The 27,264-nt window shown below is 45.2% G+C and overlaps 1 protein-coding gene across 3 annotated transcripts in view; it reads right to left on the bottom strand.

Annotated features, from left to right (window-relative positions):
* ANO1 (anoctamin 1) overlaps positions 1-26,550 on the bottom strand; it is a 71,879-nt gene extending 45,329 nt beyond the window's left edge. For 2 of the 3 annotated variants that reach the window (XM_050975050.1, XM_050975051.1), the window contains exon 1: positions 26,370-26,549. In XM_050975050.1, coding sequence (XP_050831007.1) covers positions 26,370-26,427 — 58 coding nt within the window. In that variant the 5' untranslated portion in view covers positions 26,428-26,549. Of the gene's footprint in view, positions 1-26,369 lie in introns of all 3 variants that reach the window. The other variant, XM_050975052.1, reaches the window with a different exon arrangement.
* Positions 26,551-27,264: the final 714 nt, after the last annotated feature.

The raw sequence follows: 27,264 nt of genomic DNA, 5'->3' as shown, positions 1-27,264 counted from the left end.
ACATCTAAACAAATGAACAACATTTCCCTGCTCCACCTGAAACCAGTAATGTCACTGAAACTGCCTTTCCTTGTTTTCTTTTTCTTTTTTTCTTGGTCTCCTCTTGCTTTCACTTTTAGAGACTATGTTTAAGAAAGTGGTAGAACAAAAAAAAGTCACAAAGACCTCTGAGTTAAAAAAGGAAAGCAGCAGGAGAGTTACAAGACCATGCGATTCAAGGCTTTTAAATGTCCACATCCTTATCTTTTTGCTTTATATAAACTATGATAGAATTCAGAATGAAAAATTAAGAATCATGGAGGTAACAAGGAAGCATATTAAGAAAGTCATGGACACACATATATACATATGGTAAAAGAAACAAACACAACCTAGAAGTAAATGTTGAGTATTTGTTTACAGTATACTCTTTCTATGGAAAAAAAATTGTTAGCTTGTGCAATACATTGGATAACTTTTGGATTTAAGCTCTTTTCTTGAAGAAAAGATAAGATATTGAGATAAAACTCCCTTAGAGGGGTTTTGCTTGCTGCATATTGCCCCCTAGCAGCAGGATCCTCCTTCAGCACGTCCTCACCCAGCTCTCCACCGCCTCTATCTCCCAAATTCCAAGTCAGAGGTTAATCCTAAGAAGAAAAAAACATCATCCTCACAAGCGACTCTTCTATCTCTTCCCCTTTTCCTTCCCCCACCTACTGATACGCTCCAAGGCTGGCAGATCTGGAGGCCAAAGCCCTGGAAGAGCGAGGCCGGGCCAGCAGGCTCAGAGTGCCAGCCCAGCCGGGCTCGTTCCGACCCGCGGGTCAGCCCTGCGGCCCGGGGAGCCGTGCCCGGGAATGCCAGCCAGCAGGCTGGAATGCCAGCGAGGATACCCGCTGCTGGCAGGGAGGGCAGTTCTTTTTTTGGGATGCTGACACCTGTTTACGAGGCACTGGCCCCGGACCAACAGAGCCGCCGTGCTCTCCCAGGAACACCCGCACACGTCCCGAATTCTGCTGTGCTCAAAGTCCTGACATCGGGCGCTCATTAGCTCCGCATCAGGGACAACTGGATGTAAATTCCCCCTCGCCCCTCCAGCTGTGAGCAGCCAGATGTTGCTCCGAGCTGTGTTAATGGTGGACAAGCAGCAGCTTTCACTGGTACCACCCACTGGCCCGGCAGGAAAAGGGAGCCCACCTCCCCTGGGGCAAACTTAATGTTGACACCTCCTGTCCATCCTTTCAGGGATGTTGATACCTCCTGCCCATCCTTTCAAGGATCTTGACACCTCCTGCCCATGCTTTCAGGGATGCAGATACCTCCTGCCCATGCTTTCAGGGATGTTGATTCCTCCTGCCCATGCTTTCAGGGATGCAGGCATGTTGATACCTCCTGCTCTTCCATCTGCAGAAAGGTGAACCCTTCCTCTTTCACCTTCTCTAAGTTGGACACTTTGGAACTTGCCCGTCTCCTTTGCTTTTCCATTTATTTTAAAACTTGTAGCCTACATCTGTGCTGGTTATTACCTTAATGAATCAAGTATGATGTTATGACCCAATCCATTTAAAAAAAAAAAAAAGCTCAAACCGTGAAATAAATCCTGGGTACCATGAACAATTCCCTTTGCAGAGGAGAAATGCTTCCAAAGCAGAGTGACCTTGATGCACCTGATGCTGACAACCCGCACTGGACGGCAGAGCCCATTCAGACACTTTGTGTCCAGTGCTTAGGAGTCACACCAGTGGAAAAACTTCAGCTCCTGGCAGGATTGTTTGGATGATCAGCTGGCTTAGCTCTGTTCCTCACTACTGAGAATGGTGGGGCTCTGGAGTGGGGCTGCAGCTTTCCTGGAAGGCTGTCTGCAGCTTTAAAGCTATTGATCTATTATTGTCAGCAGCATATTCAAAACAGGTTAGAAGGACACATAGCTATGACATCATTTTTTTTATTTATGCTTGTCTATTTTTGTTTCTAAAGATTTATTTACCCCATTTGCAGGATGCAGTCCTGGGCTTGAACTCAGGCCTGATCTGACACAAGCCTTGTGAAATGTAAAAACAAAGAAAAAAACCCCAAAACCTCTAAAGATCACAAACATTTTGATTGAAATGGCATTTTCAACAGCACATAAATGACAAGAAAATACAAATTCTACCATAACACTACTGCCTGTTTCTCTAGACCCTGTCAAATCTCACATTTTATGAAAACACAGAAAGCCTCTTCCCATCCCAAGACAAACTTCACTTTTTTCTCCACAACTACCAACAACTATTTAATGGTCTATTAAGTAAATCTGTTTTCAGACATATTTCTTATACAACTAAATTAAGCACTCTTCTTCTGCCAGGCACCAGAAAAATATTATTTGCTTCTGTTGCTATTGCACAAAGATCAGCACTCAGACTTTGCTCAAGGTTATGGTGAAAACAAAACCAGATATGGGAGAGCCACTGAATCCACGTTTTGTTAATCCTATTAAATATGTTCTGCAGGGTTATGATTCTCATTATTTTTCTTTGTTTGTTCCAAGGGAAGGCAGTTTTTATCAATGGGAGCTGTAAGATGAGAGAAAAAAAAATAACAAAAAGAAAATTATGGTGAGAGAATTGGTATTTATTGGGACAGTGGATACCCAAACTCTCACCAGAGTCTAAATATAAAAAACATCTCGATACATTTAAAATATGATGTGTGATTTCCTTTACCAGGCTGTAACAAAAGCTTCTTTACACCAAACATGTGGAAATGAGGATGCAAAAATTACCAGTGTTACTCTAAAAATCTCAGTCATGGGCTGCAGTCTAGGGCTGAGGCCATGGCACATGTGCTGACTGGGAGAGCTGCTCTTTATCCCTCAGCTTTCCCATTTAAACTCCTAATCTTGAGACATTTGCACTGGTGTTTACATTTCCATGCAAAGTCAGGAGGAGGTTTGGGCTGCATAAACCCAGTTATGGATGCCTTGGAGGGCTTTGCTCACCTGATAAGGAGGGTTTGGGCCACAGGCACCACATTCAGGAGCTGCTTTTCCACATTAGAGCTGAGAGAGGCAGTCACTGGGGCTGGGGTTTACAGGACAGAGCTCCACCTTACTTATATATATTTTTTGGGTGTGCCCAGGCAGGTGGAGCTGATGTGGTGGGGTGATGGGGGTGGGAGATATCCAGCTGAGTTTTCCTCATGGCCCTGCAGTTTGAACTTGGAACAACACCAGTACAAGAGAATAGAGGAGCAAGTTCCACCAGCAGTTAGAAGAATCTCCTTCCCTGAGCAAGGGAATGCAAATCAGTGATGGGAAAAGCTCAGTGAGCTCCTGCCTCTCCAAGGGAATTCCATTCCCTGTGTACCTCAGTCCTAAAGGACCAAGCTGAGGCACAGCAGAGGCAGAAGCCCTAAGAAGTGTTGATGCAAGCAGGTACTCTGCTCCTTGGTTTTTAGAAAAGAGTTGAGATCTGGGAGGGTGCCATGTCCCAGCCAGGCAGCTCTCCCTGTGCCAGGGGATGCTGCAGAAAAACAGGACATTCCTGCTTAGGATTCCCAGAATGGCTGAATTCTTGGAGCAGAAAGGTGATCAGCAAAGGGGAAGGAGTGGGCCAGTGCCTTTGTGAGGGTTCTTGACAGCCCCAGGTGAAAGGCACACTTGGAGTGGCTGAGGATGGACATTCTTTGCAGTTTGGGAAGCTGAGAAGGACAGCAGGGCTGAGCCCAGGCTCACCAAACCTCCTCCTTAAGGAGCTTTGACAATAATTATTATCTAATAATGTATCAAATGAGCAGTCAAGATCCAGTCTAAGTATAAACAGCTGCCTTGTGGGTTTTGTAACAGGAGACAGGCTTACTGATAAACCTGGATTATCCAAAGGTACACTGGTACATTTCCTGCCCAAAACCAAAGGAGAGGCAATTGCCATGAAATTGCTGTCACCTGTACAATGGAAAGAAGCAGAGCGTGGAGGGCACAGCTGCTCACAGGCAGCTGGGCCAAAATCTCTATCCAAATACTTCAGTTTCATTCCTAACTCGTTCTGATGGTTCTGCAGCAGCACTTTTCCACAAGGAGCTCAGAATCCATCCCAAAGGATGGACCTTAAAGAGGCAGATTTCTACATCAGGGTGTAGGTGCCTAACACTGCTCTCCCCAGAACACAAACAACAAACCCAAGGAGTTCATATCACAAGAACCCAAGACAGACTTATTTTGAAAGATGATTGTACTCAACCTGTGTATAAACAAGGACATCTTGGCAAACCCAAAAAGATGTCCTAAAAAAACCCCCAAAAACCTGAACACCTTTATTTGTAATTATGATGACCATGTAAAACACTTATGAAAACAGAAATAACGAAGGGCAACTCTAGTCCAGTATTTTATTTCCAAAAGTGTGAGATAGGATTCTCCTGTTCTCTCTATCTTTCTGTTCATTATTCTTTGAAAAATCACTCCCAGAAGGAGCATCACCAGACAGTCACAAGTGTCACCAGAGGGGTATCATTCTCCCCATGACAAACCCTCAGCACTTCTCCTTACTACTAGAAATGAATCCTCCTCCACTGAAGAAACACCTCCGAGCACCACAAAAGTATGGCCCAAACAAGCAAAACTAGAAATTATAGATTTTCAAACTTCATATCTTTTCTGGAGCCAAATCTTCTTTAAATTCCCAGATTGCAGCTATCCCACCATGGAAGAGCCCAAAATTCATCACAGGCACGTGGTCAGTGATGGGCTGCCCAAATACATTCTGGGTAAGAAAGGAAAGAGCAGCTCCTCCCAAGAGCAAGAATTTGACATCAACCCAGAGAGAAAGAGAGAAAACATTGTTTGTTTTCATATTTCCTGAGAAAGACATTGAGGATGTAACCTTGTTATTTATGCAGGGTCAAGGTTTCATGCTAGAATTTAGGAAAGGAATTTATTTTCCCCTAAAGTGTGATTAAGTTTATAATTCTAAGATCAGTTTTGATTTTGGTTTTTTTTTCTGTTTTGGTTAGCAGAATAATATTTCACTTTCTGTCTTCTCTTTTTTTGAAAAAGGAGAATGCGCTGTTCATTTATCTGGTAAATGTTTATCCATTCTGTGTTAAAAACCCCTAAACAACAGAATAAAATGGAATTAAACTTTAATATATTGCTTATATACAAGCACTGAAACACTTAGAAAATGAATACTCTGCATGAAGAAAAAAGCCCTGTGTTTTACCAAGATGTTTAGGAAAATAATTGTTTTGGATACACTAAAGGACACTATCTGTTATTCCATAAACTTGTTCAAAATATGCTGTAAATGGCTATTTACAAAGTTGATTTCTTTTTAATAGCACATACTCTGTGCTGGTGGGTTTGTTAAATCAGTTTACAAAACACATTTTTGTCAGCTAGGTTTCTAGTCTCATGAACAGCCTCTACAATTTTAGGTTTGGGTTTTTTTTTTAATATTCCAGCCCTTTGGAAATTATCTTGAAGAGGTTGCTCTTAAACGTGCAATAAATGTATTGCTGGTGGAGAGAAAGGAAAGTTCTGACAGCAGCAATGATGTCAATATTGGTATTTTTAAGGTAGAGAGGGCAACAAGCTTAATATAAATAAAGGAATTGCAGTTCTGATTGATTTCAAACCTGCCTGAGATAACAATGCCAGCAACATCCTTGGGCCCTTTGCTTTACTGACCTTTTGGATGTCTGCAGCCTGCAGCATTTGCTGGTTTTTGTTATGATACTGCATTTTTTGTGTTTGAGGGACAGACAATATTTAAAATATTTGAACCAGTTGCAGAGGGTGGAAAAATGATGTTTGATGTTGTAAATATTTGTTTTCACTCTGTCAGACTCCAGCCCAATTCAGGATGAAGGCACCTTTGCATGAGGGCAAGGATGGACAGAGGGGTGGGCAGCTCACCACAGCATCCCCCTGAGCCAACACACACTCATGATGTTTCTGGGCCTGCTTGTTTTCTTTGCCTGATTTCAACACAATTCTTTATTTAGGTGAAACTAACCCTTCTTCCCTGAAAACTTTCATCTCTTAACTGTATTCCTCCAGGAAATATTTGTAACTCAGATCAACAGTTTGAGTTCTTTATGCCTTTTCTCCTTGCAGGCTGCTTTTTGCCTGTCCTTGGGACCAGGGACAGGCAGGACAGCGAATGCCACCACAGCACACCTCCAGGCAGTCCAACAAGATCCTGCAAGGAAACTTCAGAGCACAAAGCCAAGTCTTCTTGGTAAACATCCCACAGTGGTACAGCACAAACCTGTCTTTTGTGAAAGGCTGGATGCTCCAATGGTACTGAGAACTGGGGCAAGTGTCAATGTAGGAATGAGCTGACTCTGCCCAAAGCTTTTGGAATTCCAGTTCCCACCAGAGGAAATACCTACAGACCCAGGTCTGTTCTGCCACCCTGAACATGATGTTCCAGTGGGAAAAACATCATCACACCTAGTGCAGCCATGAAACAATTCCCACAGCCTCCATCGGGATCTCCCCAGGCTACAAAACATCGAGTGCTTTCTCTGCTCATCTTTACCCTTGCTAATCAGCCATCTTAGAAAGGACTCAGCCCACCACCTTTTAAACAAGATTTAAAAAGCCAGGCAGCAAAAATCAGCCATTTGCAGAAAAATCTGTGTCTGAAATGCTACTTTTCATGGTAAAACAATGTCGTGTTGGTTTGACAGAAAGGCACACTTCTTGCTAATAGTGAGTCTTTTGAGCACCTATATCCTCTTTGGCTTCTCTCCTTTAGGCCTATTTATTTGGGAAACTCGTGGTGTGATTCCCAGAGGTTTGGATGTTCTATCACTTATCCACGTCAATAAACAATCTGGAGCACTGTTTAAATATGGAAACACTTTGTAGCAGCACAACCAAAGGCACTGGCTGTGCTGCTGCTGTGCCTGGGGGAAAAAAGGGAGCAGGGGAAAGGGATCTCTTGGTGAAGACAGACATTTGTCTTTCATTAATCCACCAACACCACTGGGGCATACTACATTGCTGGAAGATTTACAAATTCTGCCCATCCTGCCCTTGAGCTGGAGGCTCTTCTGGTTTGGGTAAGGATAGAATTGGTTGCACCATTTACTGACAGTTCTGCTCTCTCCTTAATTTTTAGATGCCAAAACAAAATCTGTCTCTGCTGACATCCCAGTGTCTTGGTTTTGGGGGACACTTGGAGTGGAGAACTTCCAGCCACCACTGGTGGCAGAGGAGCTCTCAGAGCAGAGCTGCAGAAAACAGTGTCCAACCAAGAGGAAGCCAACACCTTAAGGGCAAACTGCACACGCACTGCCTGTGCACCCTGTGCCCAAACACAGCACAGCTCCTCTGCTTCAAGGAACACCCACAAAAATATCTTTGTCATGACTGTAGAGCCTCTAGGAGCTCATCAGATCTCCCAGCATGGTGTGAAGTGCTCTGCTCAAAGACAGGCTGCTCCTAATCTTCCCCAGAGCTGTCACCTGCCAGCGCCATCTGGCATTGCAGGTGCCTCAGGATTCCTTCAGTCTGTGTCAGTACAACTGTCCCTCTGTGAGAAACAGCTCAGAAAAGGGAAAATTACTACTTAGGGTGTGTCCAGTGAAGATGAACCAGCAACAGCAGCTTTTTTCTAGGATATTGCCTGCAGCACACGTCACCCGTGGTGTCAGACACAGGAACTCAAATTTAAACAGATGCAAAATGACAGAGGGGGATGTCAGTGATGGAGGGAGGAGCTTCTCTTCCTAGGACACAACAAAAGAACTAAAAATCTACCCCCTCATTACCCACTTTTCCCATCATAGACTGGATAGTGAAGAAGACAAAGGGTAATGAAGGACAAATAAAGTGCACAAGTGATTAATTAACATTTAAAACACTCAAAAGCAGTCATTAGAGATGAGGTTCCAAAGCAGAGGTTCATGCCAGGCAATAGTGGCAAAAAAAAAAAAAAGAAAAAGAAAAAGAAAAAGAATATATAAATAAAGTAAAACAAAACTATTTTTGTAATGGTACTTGAGAAATTTATGAATGGGATTCTGTGATGTGGTTGCCCGAAATAGCAAAGATTTGGACATGGTGACCCCAGGAGCTCCTGAGAGCAGCTGGCACAGAGGGTGAACAGAGGGTTTCCCACTGTTCCCTCCCCTCTCCTGTCAGGATGGGCTTTTCCCTCTGAGTGACAAACAAAATTCAGCATCAGCATAAGGCACCTCATACTCAGACAAGGATGATAAATATTGCCCCAAAACCAACAACTCCATCCAGAAACCCAAAGGGAACTTTGCAAACCCCACTGGCCAGATGCATCTCTTCCTCTACTTTCTTCCAAGACATGTTTCCCTGGATTTCTTTTCATTTTTGTTGCTTTAGGCTGCATGCTACCCATTTTTCTTGTGAAAAGATGCTTGAAACAGGATAAAGTACTCCAGGTCAGGCTTTTCCAGCCCTGAGCAGCATTACTACATGTTCCCTACACAGAGATATTGTGGATTTATGTTTCATTTATGAGTCCAAGACCCTTCTCTGAGGAGCTGCCATGTAACTGGCTAAATATCCCTGCCCAGATGGAGGATTTTGCACTTGTCTGGTTCTCATCTCCAGTCCTGGGAGCACATCCTTTTCCAGGAAGATAAGCAACAACAAGTCTGCTTTAACAATGCAAGATTTAAGGCTCCTGGTATCAGATCCAAACCTCCCCAGACACAAAAAGCTGAAGGGGGAGGCACCAACTTCACTGGTTCAAGTTTCAAAAAAGTTTTGGTGGGGCAATCTGTCATCAGCAGGCTTTATTTTAGATCTATTATCAACTGTCCTGCCATGTCCAGCCCAAAGCTGGCACAGAGGAACAGAGCTGGCATTAACCCCTCTGGATGCTTTTTTGGGAGGAACTGGATGGAAATACAAACCATATGTGACCGTACCCAAAGCAAATGAAACCAGCACTTCTGAGTGGCCTGACACTGCACAGATGCAATACCTAAAATTGTGGAATCAGGGCAGAAGTTTGGGTTTTACACAGTAAAACTTAATAGGAGTAAACCTAGAGGAGATTCTTCTCTGTAAACATGAGAGCACATCTGACATGGAGATCAAAAGGAGAACTTACACTAATTATACCCAAAAACAATCAGTGCTCCAGCACAGATAATAATGAGAAATGAACACTGCAGGAAACTTTGATGTACTTCTTAGATAACTGTGGTACTTTAAAACTGGATGCAGTTCAAACATTTAAAACATGTCAGTCTGAGATCTACATTTCAGATTGAGAATGTGTTGATGCACAAGTAGATTTTAAAATAAACACACGGTGGAGCAGAACACAAACATGGATTAAAATAAAAAAAAGAGCAAACCCAAACCCCTGCTCTTCAGTTAAATCTCCCATGTTGAAGAGGCTTTAAAACCACTTCTCCTTCACACAAGCAAAACCCAAATGCCAAATTTGACTGAAATCATTGTTAATAATTCAGTTTGCAGGCTGGATTGGCTGGGGTGCCTGTTGAGTCAGTGCAATCTGAGTCCCAGGCACAGCCTAGATGACACTGCCAGCTCCTGCTCTCACCAGCAGGCACCACACTGAGGGCAGAACGTGTCAGTCCTGGTGGAGGAGAGCACAAACCTGAGGGTATTTCAGCAGGACACTTGTCTTGCTGATGCTAATGACAATTTCCCAGGATGGGTAGGTCTGGTTCATTACTGACTACTAAGCAGTGGGACCAAGCTGAAAAGGTGTTCCCAATAGCATTAGTAGTGACAGGGTGAGGAACACAAAGCAAAAGGAAAGAAATTTGGAGACTTCCAGGCTTCTCTAAACATACTTCTTTGTGCTCCCGTTTAGCAGTACAATATTTTCCTGTAACACCCTTCACCAGAAAGTCACCTAAAACAAAATAAAGAACTAAAAAGACAGCTGAAGGCACAACTAAAAAGACAGGTAAAGTTTTTCTAAGACTGCAGCTGAAAGGAATATGTGAAGACAAAAGCCACCACAGGGCGGGAAAGAAGCATTCCAACAGCACCATCAATCCATCCATTTACACAGAAAGTAATGTCCATGTGGTACACTGCATTTTCACTCTGCAGCCAAGCTATGGGACATGGATTTTCTCAGCATCATGATGTGACTTTTGCTGGGCATCAAAAACCACAGGATAATCTTCAAAATACCATGGAAATTCAGAAATGCTATTAACAACAAAAAGTGTTTTCCCCCCAACATTTCCTATTTACATTTCCTGGCCTCTGAAGTTTAAAATTCCTATGAACGTCCCCTCTGGGGGCATGGAGAACACAACTGGAAGAGGTCCATGAGCTCCACCAAAAAATTAACATAAAGATAAATTTTTAGACCACTCTCTCTATATAAACTACAAGACAGCACGTGCTGCCAGGATCACCCTTCAGGAACAATATGTGCCAGTACCTATTGGACTGTTTATGAAATTGGCCATTAAATTGAAACACTTTGGAGGATGGAGAAGAGCCTGTGGCTCATTGGTTTTAATTATTTAGCTGGAGGGGGGCTAAGAGTGTGTGTGACAGCGCCAGGGATGAGCACAGCACATGGGAACAGCCTTGGACGAAGCTGCTCACGTTCCCTGTTACATCCACACTCCAGGAAGCAGAGCTTTTCAAATTTAACCAAATTAACCAGTGGTCCTCATCAACCCAGCCAACCTTAAGGACATTTGACCCAGGGCACGGAGTGGGGCATCACAGGGGACACGGGGCGCTCTCAGTTGCAGGCATGCACGGGCTTGCTGCCACCAGAATGTCCTGACACGTGTCCATCATGTCATTTTCAAAACAGCTGCTGCCCATGGGTGCTGTTGGAGTGTTTGATTACATGGAACAAGCACTGAGGGCCCAGTGCTGCTCCAGCTCCCACGCTGGGCCACCACGTTGGGCTCCTCTCTCCCCAGGTGACAGAGCACAGCTGTCACCTGCAGGGTGGCTCCTTGCTGGCACCCACACCATTTATCTCCTGCTGGAGTCCATCCCCTGCAGTGCTTCTGGAGCCAACCAAACATGCAGCACTTGAAATCTGAACATGCACCACCACAAACATTGGTTTCCTTTCCTTAAGAGGCAAGGGAAACAGCTCTCATTTTATTTTCAGGGTGCAACAGCAGCCGGCACCAAGGAAAACAGAGGCAGAAATACTTTTCTAAAGCCCTTTCCAAAAACATTTGCCATCTGCAGGCTGGATGGTGGACCATGTCTACACACTGTGTGATTCCAGCAGCAGATTTTGGGGATTTCACATTTCTGAAGCAGTCGGGAGTAAAATATTTTTGCAGCCCATAATTCTTTCAATCAATTACTGCCTACTGGTTACAGAAATATTAGAAATCCTACAGTTCATAATTCTCAAGGTCTAAATTCATTATTTGAACACATAAATCTGCTGAGACAACATGCACCTTCTCCTCTACCCTAAAAAGGATTCCTGGAGCCCACGCAGCAAACTCCCAGGCAGCAAGCTCTGTTAACTTGGAAATGTTAAAGAAGAGAAACAATATCAGAGTGCCCCCTGTGTTTATAATTATAGCTTTAATAACATTCCATCTCCTTTCTAATTTTTCCCCCAGGTTCCATTTTTGGCCTGTTCTCAGTGACAGCCTCTCACAGGCATTTCCAAACTACAACACATACTCTGGTGAACTATCAGTTTCACTTACTCCACACTGATTTTTACTTGATGGCAGCATTTATTTTTTCCTGGTGGGGCTGTGAGTTATTCCCTCATAAAGAATAAAGCATTTAAAGGATAAGTGCTTTGAGAAAGATTTAGCAGGTTTTAGTCATCCAGGTACACACCCATCTGTTCCCTTTTATCTGCAGTTTTTGATGGGTTAAAGTTTTACATGGATAGAGGAAGGAATGACAGGATTGAAGTTTTAGGGTATATGATTGTAGAGTAAATTAGGGTGGGATGAAACAGCACTACCAAGTCCAAGGAAAGGTAAAGGCTGCATGAAGCAGACTCGATCAATAAGTGATTGATCAAGTGTTGAAGCAAGAGGATGCTGAGGAATGGGGCAAGCTCTCCTAATGAGCTAAAGCAGGTATTGCTCTAAGGTCCCTGCACCTGAAACCACAGACCATGGAAAGCAAAGCACTTTGTTGATGTAAGGGCTCAGAAATGCTGCAGTTATAACCCTCGTGGGCCAAGTTCATCTTTTTACTGTATAAATTCAGTGAAGCAAGGTGGGTCTTATCCTCTTTTTTCCACAAAATTTTTTCACCCTATCTCACACTGCTGTGCACCACCACTAAAATACAGAAAAAGCAAAGTGAAACCCTTGTTCACACAAATTTTGACGAACCCTCACTGCAAGACACCAGCTGGAGCAGAGCATGCTGCATTCAGAACACACTTTGGCTCATGTTTTTACAGAAGCAGCCTCTCAAGCCACATTTTACCAACCAGTGTGGGACCCAGAAGTTATGAATATGAAAGTAAACTCTTCAGGGCTAGGTTATCCTCCCTCTGCTCGGGTCAGACTCCTTGCTCCCTCCTCAGACATACCTGGAGATCCAGCCTGGAGATCCAGCCTGCAGGAATGCACCGGTTTCCCACAGTGAATTTCTGTGCCCTCCAAACAGGCTGAGTAAATATTCCCTAAATAAAAAATACCTGTGAATCGTGCCACAGATGTAAAAAAAAATCAGGCTGTGCAAGACAAGAAGCTGGAAAAGAGAGATTCAACAGCTTTTTAAAAAGATCCTTTTCCCCCCCAGGTGCAGCCTCTCTGGACCACCCAGATGTTCCCACGTGGGTCCAAGAGGGCTCTTACATTCCTGGGCACAGCACATGGCAGAGGGATGGGAGCAGGGGCACATCTCCTATATCCAAGGAACTGACATTCCAAGAGCATCCAGCTGCTCTCTGCATCCACTGCTTCCTTCCCAAACATAACCAGCTACTTACCCCAAATCCCCAGACTTCACAAACAGCTGGGGCACTATTGCTTTTTTTAATGAAAATGAGAAAGTAACAGGAAAAAAAAAAAAAAAAGGAAAAAAAAAGAAAGAAACCAAGAAAGAAAAAGAACAGACACAAAATTAAACAATCTACCTTAAAATAAACTCTGTGGTATTATCTGTCTCTTGTCAGAAAGTTATTAGGGAATAAAAGTGACAGACTGTCTACTAAGATACATCCCATGAGCAAGTGACACACCTAAAACTTGTCAAAGACTTCCCTCTGTTGATGTGTCTGCTTATCCTTAGTGCCCACACGTGTTACATTACTGCATACTCTTGGAGGGTGGGAGCTCCTGATTTATTTGTTGCAGGGAAAGAACATTTCTTTCCCCCACCTGATTTCACCCTTCTGATGTGACAGGTCTTTGTCTGTTCCTCACATAAACCAGAGAAGTCCTCGACTAAAACCAGACCCCATGTAATTATTTTCCTTTAAAAATAAAGCCAATAAAACTGGCAAATATGAACAAAACTGGAACTGATCTATCAAAGAACTGTAAACAAATTTTCCTCCAGGGCACATTCTTCACATAGAGGAATTACTACTGGTCAATATTAAAAGCAGACAAATGATGTGGTGCTTTGGTGCAAGAGGGGATGAAACAACTCATGTGGACAAGTTACAGAAAGGGGTAAATGAGGAGGTGCCTCAGCCCAGACAGCAATTAGCTTTTGGGAACTCGGTGTCTGGTGTCCAGCCCTGCACGTAGGGCCCCTACAGAGCATCTCACATCAGAACTGAACACCAGGCTCAGCCAGCTCTGCCTGAAAACTGGGCTCTGACCACAGCTTTGATGTGGCTGAGCACTGGGCATGTTCCCATGAAGTTTTAATTCTTGTTAAAACTGCGGGAGGGTGGAGCAAGGACACCAGGAGGGCTCAGGAGAAAAGTGCTGCTGTGGGGGTTTCTGGAAAGGGTTTCCTCTGCAGTGCAACCAAAAACATTCAGAGGGATTTAAAAACTGTTTGCAGATGAATATCTGTATTTTTTTTCCTGAGGAGAAACTTTAAATGAAAATTAAACTGAGCAAATAAAGCAAGCTAGAGCTATTGAAATAGAAAGTGTGCGGATCATGGGAAGGGGAAAAGAGCAGGAGAAACCTTTCACACTGGAAGGTGCACCCAGGAGGGCAAGTACACAGGAGTTTGAGTCTGAGCAAGAGCAAACTGTGTGTCAGAAACCAGTCTACACTACACCAGCTGGACAGATGGAGAGAGAGATCTTACCTGTTAACATTGCTAAGACCAGAGTCAGCACAAAGATTCATTTTGTTTCTTCATTATCTCTTCTTGGGGAGCACTGAAACTCTCTTTTCCACACCATGAATATCTACTTTTATTTGCTTTTGTCTCAATGCAGCCTGAGTGATGTCACGGTAGCCCAACAACAGCAAAATGTTTCTTTCCCAGTGCTGTGAGGAATCCACAGGCCAGGGTACCAGAATTCCCTGCCTTCCTGGACTGTTCCTCAGAGCATCCCAACACCAACACAGCACTGCTTCAAGGGATTCTATCACCCAGTGGAATTGAGTCAACCAGGAAAGAAAAGTGCCTTCAAACATGAAGTGAAGAAAAATCCATTTTCTTCCCAGAAGGAAGTGCAGGAGGCAGCTCAAAGCTGAACCCTAAGAAAACCCTGGTCACAGAGGGTTTTGCCTTTTAATATGGTTTAGATTAAAACCCTATCTGTCTCCACAGCTTTGATGAAAGTCTTGTTTTCCGTGTCAAGCGAAAGCAATGAACTAGAACAAAGAACTTGACACATGTACACGTCTCCAATGCACAAACAACTGGCTGTTTCCATAGAAAAACCAGAGAACAAACTGAAATAACTCTAAAAAAAATGAATTCCTGATCTTGTAATAAAGGCCACATGGTCTGCTCAAGTGAGCGCAGAACTGGAGAGGCAAAACTGATTGGTTTTACCCAAACACCAACACTGATTTCATCTCTTACTTCATCTCTTCTTCATCCCAGGACAATTCCTGTGCAAACTGCAGGACTCACCTCTTACTCAGCAGAGCATTGGCAGAATTAATTATTGAGCATTTAATCAAATCAAAAAGTGAATGAACATACCCTGGAGTACGAGTTCATGGAAAACACAAAGCAAACCCAACATCATCAGCTGAATTTTTGTGGCTGAATCCAAATCTCTTATCTGCACTCACCGGAACCATTCTGGTCAGGGCTGCACACAAACTTATTTTGTACACCAGAGTCAAACACAGTTCAACAAAGCAGAAAATCAACAGAAACACTATTTGGAAGCTGGATGTTACAAACACCTCTTGTGAGATTTTAATACCATCAGACTCTAGATTTTGCCCTGATTGGGAACAAACTGATATTCTGAACCCCACCTTACAAATCCCTCGAGGCCAAACTCAATCTTTCCTCCACTGGGTACCACTATCAGCAAAAAGTCACTGATCAATAATGCTGACACTGTAAGTTCAAGCAAGGAATAGTACTGGCAATGGCTTTGGATTTGAGCTGAAAAGCCATTTAGTTAAGAATATTTTATTGTGGAAAAGCATGTGGAAACAGAAAATAAGTTAAAATGATAAAGAGACCTGAATAGAAAACCAGTGGTTATAAATGGAACAGTCGCTGTGAGCAGACAGTTCTGTACATCCACATCTGTTCCAGTTCAAAGTAGTTCATGTGAACCAGGGGAAGGAACTATTTTTTCCTTCAGTGCTGCAAATCTATCTGCAGTCTGGCCAGGGCACAGGGTAGGAAGAGGGAGAAACCACCATCCCTGGCTCAATCCAAGTTTCAATGAGATGGAGCTGCCACCAACATCCCTTCTTGCCTTTCCCTATTTTCCCTCCCGTATTAAAACACACTTAGAAGAGAACAGCAACATTTGCAAACACTTGTGGCAATTAAAGCTGTTTGTTTTTGCTAAAACCAGGCTTAACAAAAGCTCTGTTTTTGTTCCTCTGCTCACAGATAGTTTCTGTTTCAAAACTGTCCCTTCTGGGGCCGCTTTGATGATAATGTGGGAAAAGCAGGCAGAACAGTTAAGCAGGGAAATAAATATATAAAACTAACGGGGCTGCTCCAGGACTCATTCAGGTTCCAGAGGAGCTCAGATTTCCTGCCTGTGGATAGCTGAAACATTTTATCTACCCAGCTTGGTCTTTGTTTCTCTAATATCCTCTCTTCTTCTTCCTTTGAATCTTAACAATGATTTAAAAAAAAAAAAAAGTAACGAAGTAACAAGGAAAGCAGTGGCAGGAAAAATGTGGCATGAAGAAACGGAAAGAACACTCAAAAAAGGGTGAAAGCTGGAGCTAGCTCCCTGTTTTGCTCTGACAGCAACACCATACTTCAGAGGAAAGACACTCCCCTGTAATAATCTGGTCATGAAAAGTATTTATTTGCCTACTTATGTTATTAAATGACTACACACATACAATCTGTGGGATTTAAAAGCTTTTCTTTTTTCTCTTTTTAACATCTGATCGTTCACATCGAGGTTGAAATATGTTTATAGGGTCCCTGAGTTTATTTGCCACAGGGAAAACATGAAACTTCCCGCAAACAGCTCTGCTCCTGGCGGAAAACCCGCTCAAGTCAGTCAATACCGAGTAATTGCTGGACTGAAATCAATCACAAGCTCCCAGGAACTGCTTCAACTGGGTTTTGCTCTAAAGACTCAGTGCTGTGACTGATGAGAAGCTGAAATCCTCAGCTACCATTAGACATTGCTTCCAAAGCGGATGGCAGAGCCTCCACTGGAGCAGAGCTGACGAGAAGCTCCCCGAAAGGCAGAGATCTTCCACTTCAGCCAAGGAATCCTTAAGGCCCTGACAGAGATGCACAGAGAATGAAGGGGCAGGGCTGGAGTGTCAAATGCTGCTCCTGCCAGGAGGAGAAAGCGCTGTGGAGGGTGGGAAGCTGCTGCAGAATTCCCTTGGACACAGAGACATGGAAGCTGTCGGGGCACACGGGAGGGTCTCCTGCTCAGCTGTCCACTTGCCACCAAGACCAGGGCTACTTCTACACTTAATTGCTTCTCTGGATGAGGGCCAGAGGGCACAGGGAATTGCAGGACACAGCCCCCAGGAGCTATTCTGAGAAAATGTACTGAAGAGAGAGAAAAAGGAAAGCTTTCGTTAATTTATATTATCAAGACAACAAAGGTCTTGTTTTGGAAACAATAATCTGGTTCTTTTAACTGAGAGCTTCTTAGCAAGATGCTACAAAGAGAAGCTTTAAAAATTAAATTATTTAATCTGCCATTCAGGAACTATTAGCTTGAAAAGGCTTAGATTTAATTTTATGCCTCTGGTATGTAACAATGTTTAAAATCTAAACCAAAACCTGTTTCTGCTCTTCCTCTGGTAATTAGTAGATGGTCTCTGGTTTTCATTATCCAGCTATTCATTTATACTGTTAGATGGGCTTAAATGGTTAAGATTAATCAAAAATACTTTATCACAACACACAAAAGACAAGTCATTATGGCACTGTAAGAACAGAGCACAATTTCTCTTGCTGCCAATGACTTGTCATTATTTTCAGCATGTTTGGGAGAGCAGATTCATTCCCAAAAGAAAATGATCAGGTGCAAATTTACAAAATAAGCTATTTAATTTTTAGTGTGATGGCATTCCTCAGTCCCCTACAAAGTAAGCAGCAGAGTGAATAAGCATGGCCTGATAGTCCAAACTCCATTTCTGAAGTAAGGAGCACCTAGAACAGTTTTACCCTGTGTGATCTGGGCCAGACACTCTGCTTCCTCCTCACCTACACAGTGCACAGGGTCTTACCCTGAACAAATGTTCTCTTCTCTCAGCTGGATCCATTTCAAGTGAACTGAAATGTCAGTTCTTGTTCTCTGTTGCCTGTCAAACCCACAAATTCAACATTTTCATTCCTGTCATACACCAAAAGTTCTGCAACTTGAACTCAATGCAAATGGAGTGATGGGCTCTCACGATGTCTCCCTAAAGTTTGTGAAGTCCTCCAAAATCTGTGGATACACAGAAATACCTTCTAAAGCATGCACAAAAGGGCTGGGACATGATTTGGTGTTCAGCCTCTTAACCTGAAAGGAGGATCTCCTGTGTATCCTTGAGTACAATTGCTCAGAAACAGGATCTGTTCCTATTCCAAAAGCCCAAACATCATCTAGCACCTCAGGGCACATGAAGTCAAATATTTCTCCAAAATGTCTGAATGTGAAATCCGTGGCACAGGAAGAGTTGTGTCTGTTGGCTGAAGTGTGTCCTGGCAACGCACCTCAAGCTGCTCTCTCGTGCCTTCAGCTGGCCTCAGCTTTCTGGCAAATGGATTATTGACAGCAATAAAGATTCAAAGATGAAATAACATCTCAAATCTATGTTCATGCTATACCCTAAAAGACAAATTGTGGGAGCCTGCAAACAAAACCCTGCTAGTGCAGTCCTGATACACAAAACCCCAGAAACCTTGAAAAGAAAGCAAAGTTCACACCCTCTGTACAACCAGTTATGCTGATTTAAAAAAACATGGAATATGTGGACACTCCCTCTTCATTATTCGGTTTGCCACTAAGAGAGGTACTCCCAAGATATATCCTGGCAAAGGAAATGATGCTCAGCATGTTTTAACTTAGATAACTCACCATTTTTAATGAGTGAACAAAATTACAGCATCTTCTGCTACTGTTGTACAGAGGCAGCCTTAAATTTCACCCAAAGGAGACCTGTACCTAAAATTCCTGATAAGAGTAATTTATTTTCAGATCTGTTTAATTCAAATTTATGGTTGGCCTGGGGCAGAAGCATGATGAACTGACTGCATGCCCTAGGAGAATAAATTGGTGAACATACATTGCTTGAGCTGATTAAAGAAAAGTAAGTGTTGCTTTGGATGTTGGTCTGATGAACCTTAGGGATAGTGAGAGAGGAATAATTGACTGGAATCTCACTTTTATTACTTTAGTGATCAATTAACCTTAAGAATTCCACTTCTAATGACTTTTTTTAACTCTTTGCACAGAGCTGCAAGGTCTTACCACACTGGAGGCAGATGCAGAAAGCAGCTTTCCCCTGCATGCTGCCCATGCCACGTGTGAGACCCCTGAGGCACACCCCCAGAGCCAGCCCTTTCCCTCACTGACCCCGGAGCTGCAACTCCCATACCTGGCGAAAATCCTGGAAAAAGCCTGGCTCCACATCCTTACTCTGTGACTCAGGCTCATTTCTGTTTATACTCTTGTGAGCTGAAGAATGATGATGACTAGTAGCTATATAGATAAATAAAGTATATTAAGTCACAGGAAGTAAAAAGGGAAAACCATTAATTTATTTTTAGAAACCTGTTCTTGCCATTCATCAGAAGAAGAACATCCAAAAGTTTGCAGTGAGATACAAGCATCTGGATGGGGTTTGCTGACCACATACCAGCATTCAGACTACTCACAGAGAAGCATTTGCCTTCTTTAGACCGGTCCCAGACTCCGTGCCAGGAACACAGGATACAGACAATAACAGAGTAATTTCCACTAGCAGGAAAGGAGGCTGTCACCACACAGGCTGCAGCTGCTTGCTCTCCCCCTCCCAGTGGTCCTGCAGTAGATTCCTCCCTCCAGATGCACCTTGGCACCAGCTGGTCCATCACAAACTAGGAAATGAATGGGAAGGTGTGTGCTGTCCACACAGCTTCCATCAGCAGTGCCCACAACAGGTCAAGCAACAAGGAAAACATCCCAAGGCCCGGACTGCCTTCTCCAGATGGACAGCCCAAGGTCCTGCACCCCGGCTGGGGCAATCCCCAGGTACAGGGATGGACTGAGAGCAGCCCTGAGCAGGGGACTTGGGGCTGCAGGCTGAAGAGAAGCCCAGCTTGAGCTGTCAAGGTGTGCTGACAGCCCAAGGAGCAAACATGTCCTGGGGTGCCCCAAAAACAGTGTGGCAAGCAGGGTGAGGGAGGGGATTCTTTCCCTCTGCTCTGGAGCCCTGCATCCAGCTCTGGGGCCCCAGCATGGACAGGATGTGGACGTGCTGGAACAAGTCCAGAGGAGGCCATGGAGATGCCCCAAGGGCTGGAGCCATCTATGGAACCAGGCTGGGAGAGATGGGGCTGCTCAGCTTGGAGAAGAGAAGGCTTTGGAGAGACCTTAGAGCTTCTTCCACTGCCTAAAGGGGATCCAGGAGAGCTGAAGAGGGACTTTGGACAAGGGTCTAGAGTGCCAGGACAAGGGGGAATGGCTTCAAACAGGGAGGGCAGGTTCAGATGGGATATTGGGAAGGAATTGTTCTGTGTGGGTGGTGAGGGCCTGAAACAGACTCCCAGAGAATCTATGGGTGCCCCATCTCTGGAAGTGTCCAAAGACCAGGCTGGACAGGGCTTGGAGCAACCTGGGATAGTGGAAGATGTCCCTGCCCATGGCAAGGGTGGAACAAGATGATCTTTAATGCCCTTTCCAACCCACACCTCCCTGGGATTCTGTGACCGTGGCAATGCTAATCAAAACCAAAGAGGTGATTAAATCTGGATGTGGATGCTCAGCTCCCAAACACTGCATGAACTCAGGACACCCACACACCCCTTGCTTCCCCTCCTCTTGCTGGTTTGCCAAAACAGCACCAATCCAACAGTGGAAAACCTTTTGAGGCCAACAGCGCCACGCCGCACTCGTGGTTGAATTTAACGGGATTTGCATAAAAGCTTCCATCTCTTGTGGCCTGCAGAAGTTATTTTTTTCCTGGGCAGTCATACCACAATCATAAAGTCACACCATATTTTGAATCTTTGCCTTCCAAAATCCGGGAAGAATTGCAAGGCACGCTCATTGACATGTCGTGTGGTGTGTGGGCAGCCAAGATGCCAAAGTGCAAATGGTCAGACACAAATACAGGAGGTTTTGCTCTGACTGTTGGAGCTGCTCTGCACAAGTGTCTTTAACCACCCTTACTTCAAAGTAGTAAAAACCCTAAAACTTTGAATGATGCTTAGTCCTGAAACTTCCACCTTGGCTCCTTTTCCACTTCTTAAGAAAAATTATAGAACTCCTACAGTATTACAGTATCGTGTTGAAAAGCAGAGTTTTAAAATGTATTCAGAGTTCATTATTTTACCTCCATGATATCACTGAAGTCACTATCTGCTCAGTTCTCCTATTCATTTTTTAACAGTGTGTCCTGAATCTGCTCTGAAAATGTAATTTAGTTGCTAGAATTTCCCCTTTTTTCACTAATTGAATGCTGTGAAATGTATTTCTCTCTCCCTGGCACATTTTCTCTTAGCAAACATTACTTATCAACACACAGATCCCTACTGCACATTGCAAGCTTGTGCTGCAAGCAGGATATCAGCTGACGTCAATGAAGATGTACAAGGGGCACCAAATATTTTGCAACATGTTTAGAAAACAGAGATTTTTTTTCTTGTTTTAGTCTGTACTCATCAGGATACAAATAGAGGAAGAGGTAAACCAGCAGGACTGGGAGCCAGGAATACACAACTCAGGTTGTTGTATATTGCTAATGTCACGATAGAAGTCCAAAATTTTATAGGATATGAAAAAAGCAGTTAATGCCTGCTAACCACTTAGGCTTTTCATAACAGAGTTCAGGTTTTAAAACTCCCTCAGAGCATGTACAGTTGTGTGGAAAAAGTCATAGGTGTGTCAGTTTAAAAAAATAAAAGGTTTTGCCTTCCAGAGCTGCAGTCTGAAAGGCCATCTCAGTAATTGTATACATTATTAATATACCACTGATAGGAATAAGAATCTGTCCTTGCACAGATAGAGAGCTGCCAAGAATAAATCAGATATGTAGATAAGGTAAGCAGGCAAAGATATTAAAGAGGAATGGCACTGGGTCTGGTGTTACTGCTATCTTTCCATCAGTTCAAATCTGGAAAGAGTTTCTGTAATAGCTGGAAGGACAGACTGCCAGCAGAGGGTTCAAAAAATGTGAACTGTGGGAGTCTGAAGGAGACAGCAAACATTGGCATGTGGGCCAGCCACAGAGGAGAGGCAGGGACAAGGCACTGGATAGAGCAAAGGAAGCTGCAACATGGAACACACGGAGCAGCACAAAGGGCACGGAACAAAGGCGAGGTGAGGACGGAGCAGGACACGGTTCAGCTGCTGCAGAGAAAGGCTGAAGGATTCAGGGAGGTTAGGCGCAGGGAGAAGGGCTGGCCCTCCCACCAGGATGTAGTACTACTTTCAGAAATAGAGGGATACAAATCAAAGGCTAAACCAAATAAATAAGAGTCTATTTCCCTGAGGGCATGCAGGCTCGCCCAGGACGAAGCCAGCCTGGTGACTGATGCAGACCAGCAGAGGAGCTCTGCTTCCTGCACACTCTGAGCCTCACAGACATTGTGGTTGTTGCTAAAAGGCCCACACTGACCATAAATTACCTCGCAGGAACAATGGAGACACCACTATCTCTGTGCTCTTCTCAAAGCACCAGAACAAACTGGCGCAGTGTTAGTGGCATTGCTCACATCTAGCAGCTGGCACAAGATGACTTAGCACCACTGAAAATAACCCCGTGACAGGGCCCCAGCAAAGCTGCCAACCCCTGAAAATTTGTCATTTGTAAAGCCCCCTCCCCTTGGGATTTGTACCTATGACAGAACTGCAAGTCTTGTCCTGATCTCCAGTTTGGCTGCAAACCTGGGTGAGGTCGGGGAGGTGAGTAATGCCATGCCAGCGGAACACCTTCTGCAGTCTCAGAAATCAGACAGAGCTCTTTCATCCCACTTTGCTGACTTGGCTTTTGTGTAATAGAATGTGAGGCTGTGAGCAGAAGGGCTTTGTCAGAACCCCTGAAAACACTCACAAGAAATAAGGAGAGTGGTGATTTCCCTTCCTGGAGCTCACTGAACCAGTGGTGCACCTATGCTGTGACCCAACAATTCTATATGAAATGCGAGTTTTGATAGTGCGGATACTTCAAATTCCCAATCACCCTGACTGAGGACACTGCTAAGGACTTCGGACAGGCTTTCCTCTGGAGCCTGTTCAGTGCCTTTGGCTTTCCCAGATCTCATCCCTGTGCTGACTGCCCTCTGTGGCAGACGAGGATATTAGCAGAGGAATCAGCCTTCCGAAGGCACGGGGCAAAGATTCCTGAGTACCTGGACAAGAGGGAGCAGGCTGCCGAGCTCTGTGTCTCTTTCCCCAGGAGCCACAGACCTTGCTGTACAGTGTGACACAAGCACCTCTTCAGCACTATCATCTTGGTGAGAACATCTCCTTCCTGCTGGAGAGGTTTTTGGTCAGGGCTAAGATCCCAGGGGATCTCACCCAGGACCCAGCTGTGTAAGATGCCAAACCTGCCCCGGTTAGTGCCAAGGATCCCCAATAAAACAGCAGTAGGGCCAAACTTGGCTTTCATCAGCCCTTCACACAGTAAAGTCCTCAAGCTTTTCATGCCTATCACAGCCCCTTCCTTTCTTCCTCTCCCCAAAGTGATCCTAATTAAAAGTGAGCCTTCTTTTCCAACCACAGCACATCCCCAAGCATTTCCTTTTCTCAAAACTGCCAGAACCCAAAGGGTGCAATTCAAGTCAAAAGGGACATTTTTCCCTTCCTGATGCCAGCAAACACTGCTGCTCCCCAGGGGTTTCTCTGCTGCCAGCCTTCTGTTTTGGCACATTGCTCTCCCCCCTATTTCACATCACACACCCGTGCAACCTCAGCTTGTGGCCCCAGAGCTCCCCACCCTCCTACCAGCACATCCACCACACCTGACTCCACCACGCCCCGTTCCCCACACCCTGGTGACCTGTCAGAGCTCCCAGGGACTGCCAGGCTGCCCTGCTTGCTGCCAGCCTGGGGCAGCACAGGGAATGCACATGCCCTCAGTCCGGCACCAAGCCAGAGCCGCTGCCCTGGCTGCGTGCACGCTCCCCCAGGAATTAATAAGTTATTACGACAAATTAAAATATTAAGTTAATGATGTGCCTTACTGCAAGTTACAGAGCTGGAAAAGAAGTCCTAATTAAATCAATACAGTTATTAGTCCCTTGTCATCTCTGATTAATTATTAGCTTAATATGCTCCATCATTTTCACTGTTAATGGAAAGAGCTGCAGTGCTACCAGGGGAAGCTGGGCTGTACACACCAGAAACCAGAACTCCCACCTCTGGACTGGACAAGGTCTTTTAGAGAAGAGAGGGAAAAAGATTTCATTTTTGGGGGCATTTGTCTGACAGCATTTAAGGTTGTTTTCAAAGGGGCAGATGTTTGTTCAGGGGATTTTTGACTGCTGAAAGGTTAAGGCAGTTGTCCTGGTGCCTCCAAGCTTTTCTCTGCAGTGACAGGATATCACCATGGTCCTGTAAGGAGCCAACATGCCCCTGCCTTGCCCCAGAGCCCACCCCAGCTGTGACACTCACCCCATCCTGCCCAGATGCACTCATTGCCCCATGCACAGAGAAGGAGTGGGCACCATAATAAGCTGGCAGGCTTCAGCTGTGGAGCCTGGCTCCTCAGGGCACAGATGTAGCTCAGGACACCTGTCCTTTCATGCCACCGACAGGGCCAAAAATAATGTGCTGAGCTCACTTTTCTCCTTGGTAGTGATAACTGAAACAGTACTTTGGATTTAGGCAACAGATAGTATCACCCCAGAGCTCAGGAGAGCACAGCTTCTCTTTTGCTTTCCTGTCGTCCATCATCCTTTCACTGTGCCCAACTTTTTCCTAACTCCTTGCAACGAGCAGGTTTCCTTTGCTGTCTGCAGGAGGATTTTTTTGAGCACAAAAACTTCAAGGATGGGTCTTCACATGTCTCTCCAGCAAGTGACAAAGTGAATTTGTACCACAAATGCTGCTATGTCATTAGACAGGAGCTTTGTTTGAGAAACAGCTTTTACAAACAAGCTCTTTTCGACAGGTTATCAACAGAAATACAAACACATGCTGCCGAGAAGAAAACTGCTCCTTGAACTCATCAATGAAGCTGTTCGTGCTGCTGAGGGGTGATTCAGTAAATTAAATAATGTCACTGTAAAAGACTGGGCTTCTCAAAGATAAAAAGTCACTCAAAGGATTTCTCAGGACTCTCACCACCCTGTCGCTGCCATTACCTCATGATAAATTGCCACCTGCCCCATGAGTAATGGTAGTTCCCAGTGCCATTTTATCATTTAGTCCTCTTACTGATATCTCTGTTAATGTACTGCCACAACACCTCAGCTTCCCATGATCTACTTGGCTTCCACTGCAGTTGAGCAAAGATGGAGCTCCTTATTTCCAGGAAGAAGTTAAGGTGGGATGAGTGTCATGCAGAAACCCTGTCCCCTGCTCCTTAGATATAAATCCCACCCGTTTTGTGCCAGACATTAAAGAAAAAAATTTAAATTCTGGCCAGCCTAGGTTTGATGAGTAAACAGCATTTCTTCTAGAAGTGGGCTGAACTCCAGTGAAATATTTGGCTATTTAATGAGCAGGCTCTAGGATAAGTTTTCGTGGGAATCCAAAAAGTGGGAGTAAAGGAAAGGGCTCCCCGTGCTATTCTTAGCTGCAAACAGCTAGATTTGGAATTTTGATTGTAAAGCATGGAATTTATAAATGGTGCCATGCTAAATTTACTTCATTTGTATACAATTCAGCCGGATAATCAGAAGTGTTCCAGTGTGTTCCTGGTTAGCATCTCGGTTCTGGTTTTATTGTCTCCGAGCTGGTAGAGAAAAAATGCGCTCAGTAAATAGTGCTTGCAAAATGTGCATCCCAGTGCGTGTGCACGAAGGTTTTCTCTACAGAGATTTTATATAAATGCGCATGTGGGTGCACATGCATGCACACAGACACCGAGCTGTGATTTATTTCTAGAGGGAAGCCAAGGAAATTCCCACCCCCTACCATTTAAATGATCTGCTCTTTGGCTCCAAACATTCTGCAACTTCTCAGCCAAGGAATGTATTTTCCCCTTCCAATATAGATAATTTATTTTGCTGAACACATTAGTTAATGATAGCGAGCTACACGATTTAGCCAGTTCTGTAAAAAAATTACTGACAATCTCAGACAGATCCATTTCATTTAGCAAGTTTTTTTTTTTTAGCTCGTCTTCCGCAGCACGGTGTGAATTAACAGCAATCATCAACTCAAGGATTTGTCACATATACTTCGTACTCCGGCAATTTTTCATAATTAGATTGGCTTCCCGCGGTTAGACGAGCTTTTAATTATGATATTAATATAGGTTAAAAGGACTTAACACTGTTTTACGCTTCGGGGGGGCGGGAGGGGGAAAGCGGGAGGTGGGAGACGAGCTATTTTATTTCACCGGTTCTCTGCGGCGATTATTTCTGGATTTTTAAAAATAGTCGATGAAACGCTAATAATAAATCCCTTATCGGGGCAGCCGCCCGCTGAGCCCGTCCCCGGCCGGGCAGGAGCGCGCCCCCATCCCGCACCTTCCCCAGCGCGGCGGCGGCAACCGAGACTTACGCGGTCCCCAGGGCGCGGCGGCCGGCAGCCTGCGCAGGTGGATCTCATCCTTCTCCATCGCCCGTCCGAGCTCCGCAGCCCGCCTGCCACTTGGTACCAAAGTGAACTTGCCAGGATCCCTCCTCCCGCCGCTCCTCCTCCTCCCTCGTCCCCCCTGGCTGCCGGGGCGGGCGCGCTACTCCGGGAGCGGCTCCGCGCAGCGCCCCGCCGCCCCCGGGCACACTTTAAATACGAGCGCCGGGCGGCGGCCGGCCCGGCCCGCCGGAGCGCAGCCCTCCGCGGGGAGCCGGCCCTCCTCCCGCCCTGCCCTTCCCTTCCTTTCCCTTCCCTCCCCGGTGACGCGCGGCCCTCCCCGCCCGGCCGCCCCCGCGCAATCCCCGCGCGTACCTGCGGCGGCGGCGGCGGCGGGGCTGACCTTGGGCTCGGGGCGGCGGCGCCGGAGCGACGGCGGCAGCTGCGGGCGGAGACAGCGCGGCCGCGAAAGGTCAGCGCGCCCCGCACTCGCCGCGCACGGCGGAACCCCCGCGCAGCTTCCTAGGCCTGGTTTTCTTTTTTTCTTTTTTCTTTTATTTTTTTCTCCCAGGAGGTCCCGCACCTTCCCGTTTTTCCGAGGGGAAAAGGAAAAGCGAGGCCGGGTCTGCTGTGCTGAAGCCCCGGGATCGCTCGCCCTTGCCCAAAGTGCGGGCTGGACACTCCGTCCGTGTTTCTCACAGTCCCGGTGGGAAAGGTGACGAGATTCCCAGCTGGGAGAGCGGGGTTAAAGTTCTCCGTCCCGCCGGCACAGGGGCAGCCAGGGCGGCGCGTCTCCCGGGAAAGCTTCTTCTCCCAGGTCTGGTCCAGGAGGGATGCTCTGAATGTAGCCGTAGGCACCAACAAATTCGGGCCCTCAAAGAAC

This window comes from Serinus canaria, chromosome 5 (assembly GCF_022539315.1).
Source record: "Serinus canaria isolate serCan28SL12 chromosome 5, serCan2020, whole genome shotgun sequence".
In the NCBI taxonomy this organism is placed as follows: domain Eukaryota; kingdom Metazoa; phylum Chordata; class Aves; order Passeriformes; family Fringillidae; genus Serinus; species Serinus canaria.
The sequence above is the reverse complement of the archived record's forward strand: the minus strand, read 5'-3'. Positions and strand labels throughout refer to the sequence as shown.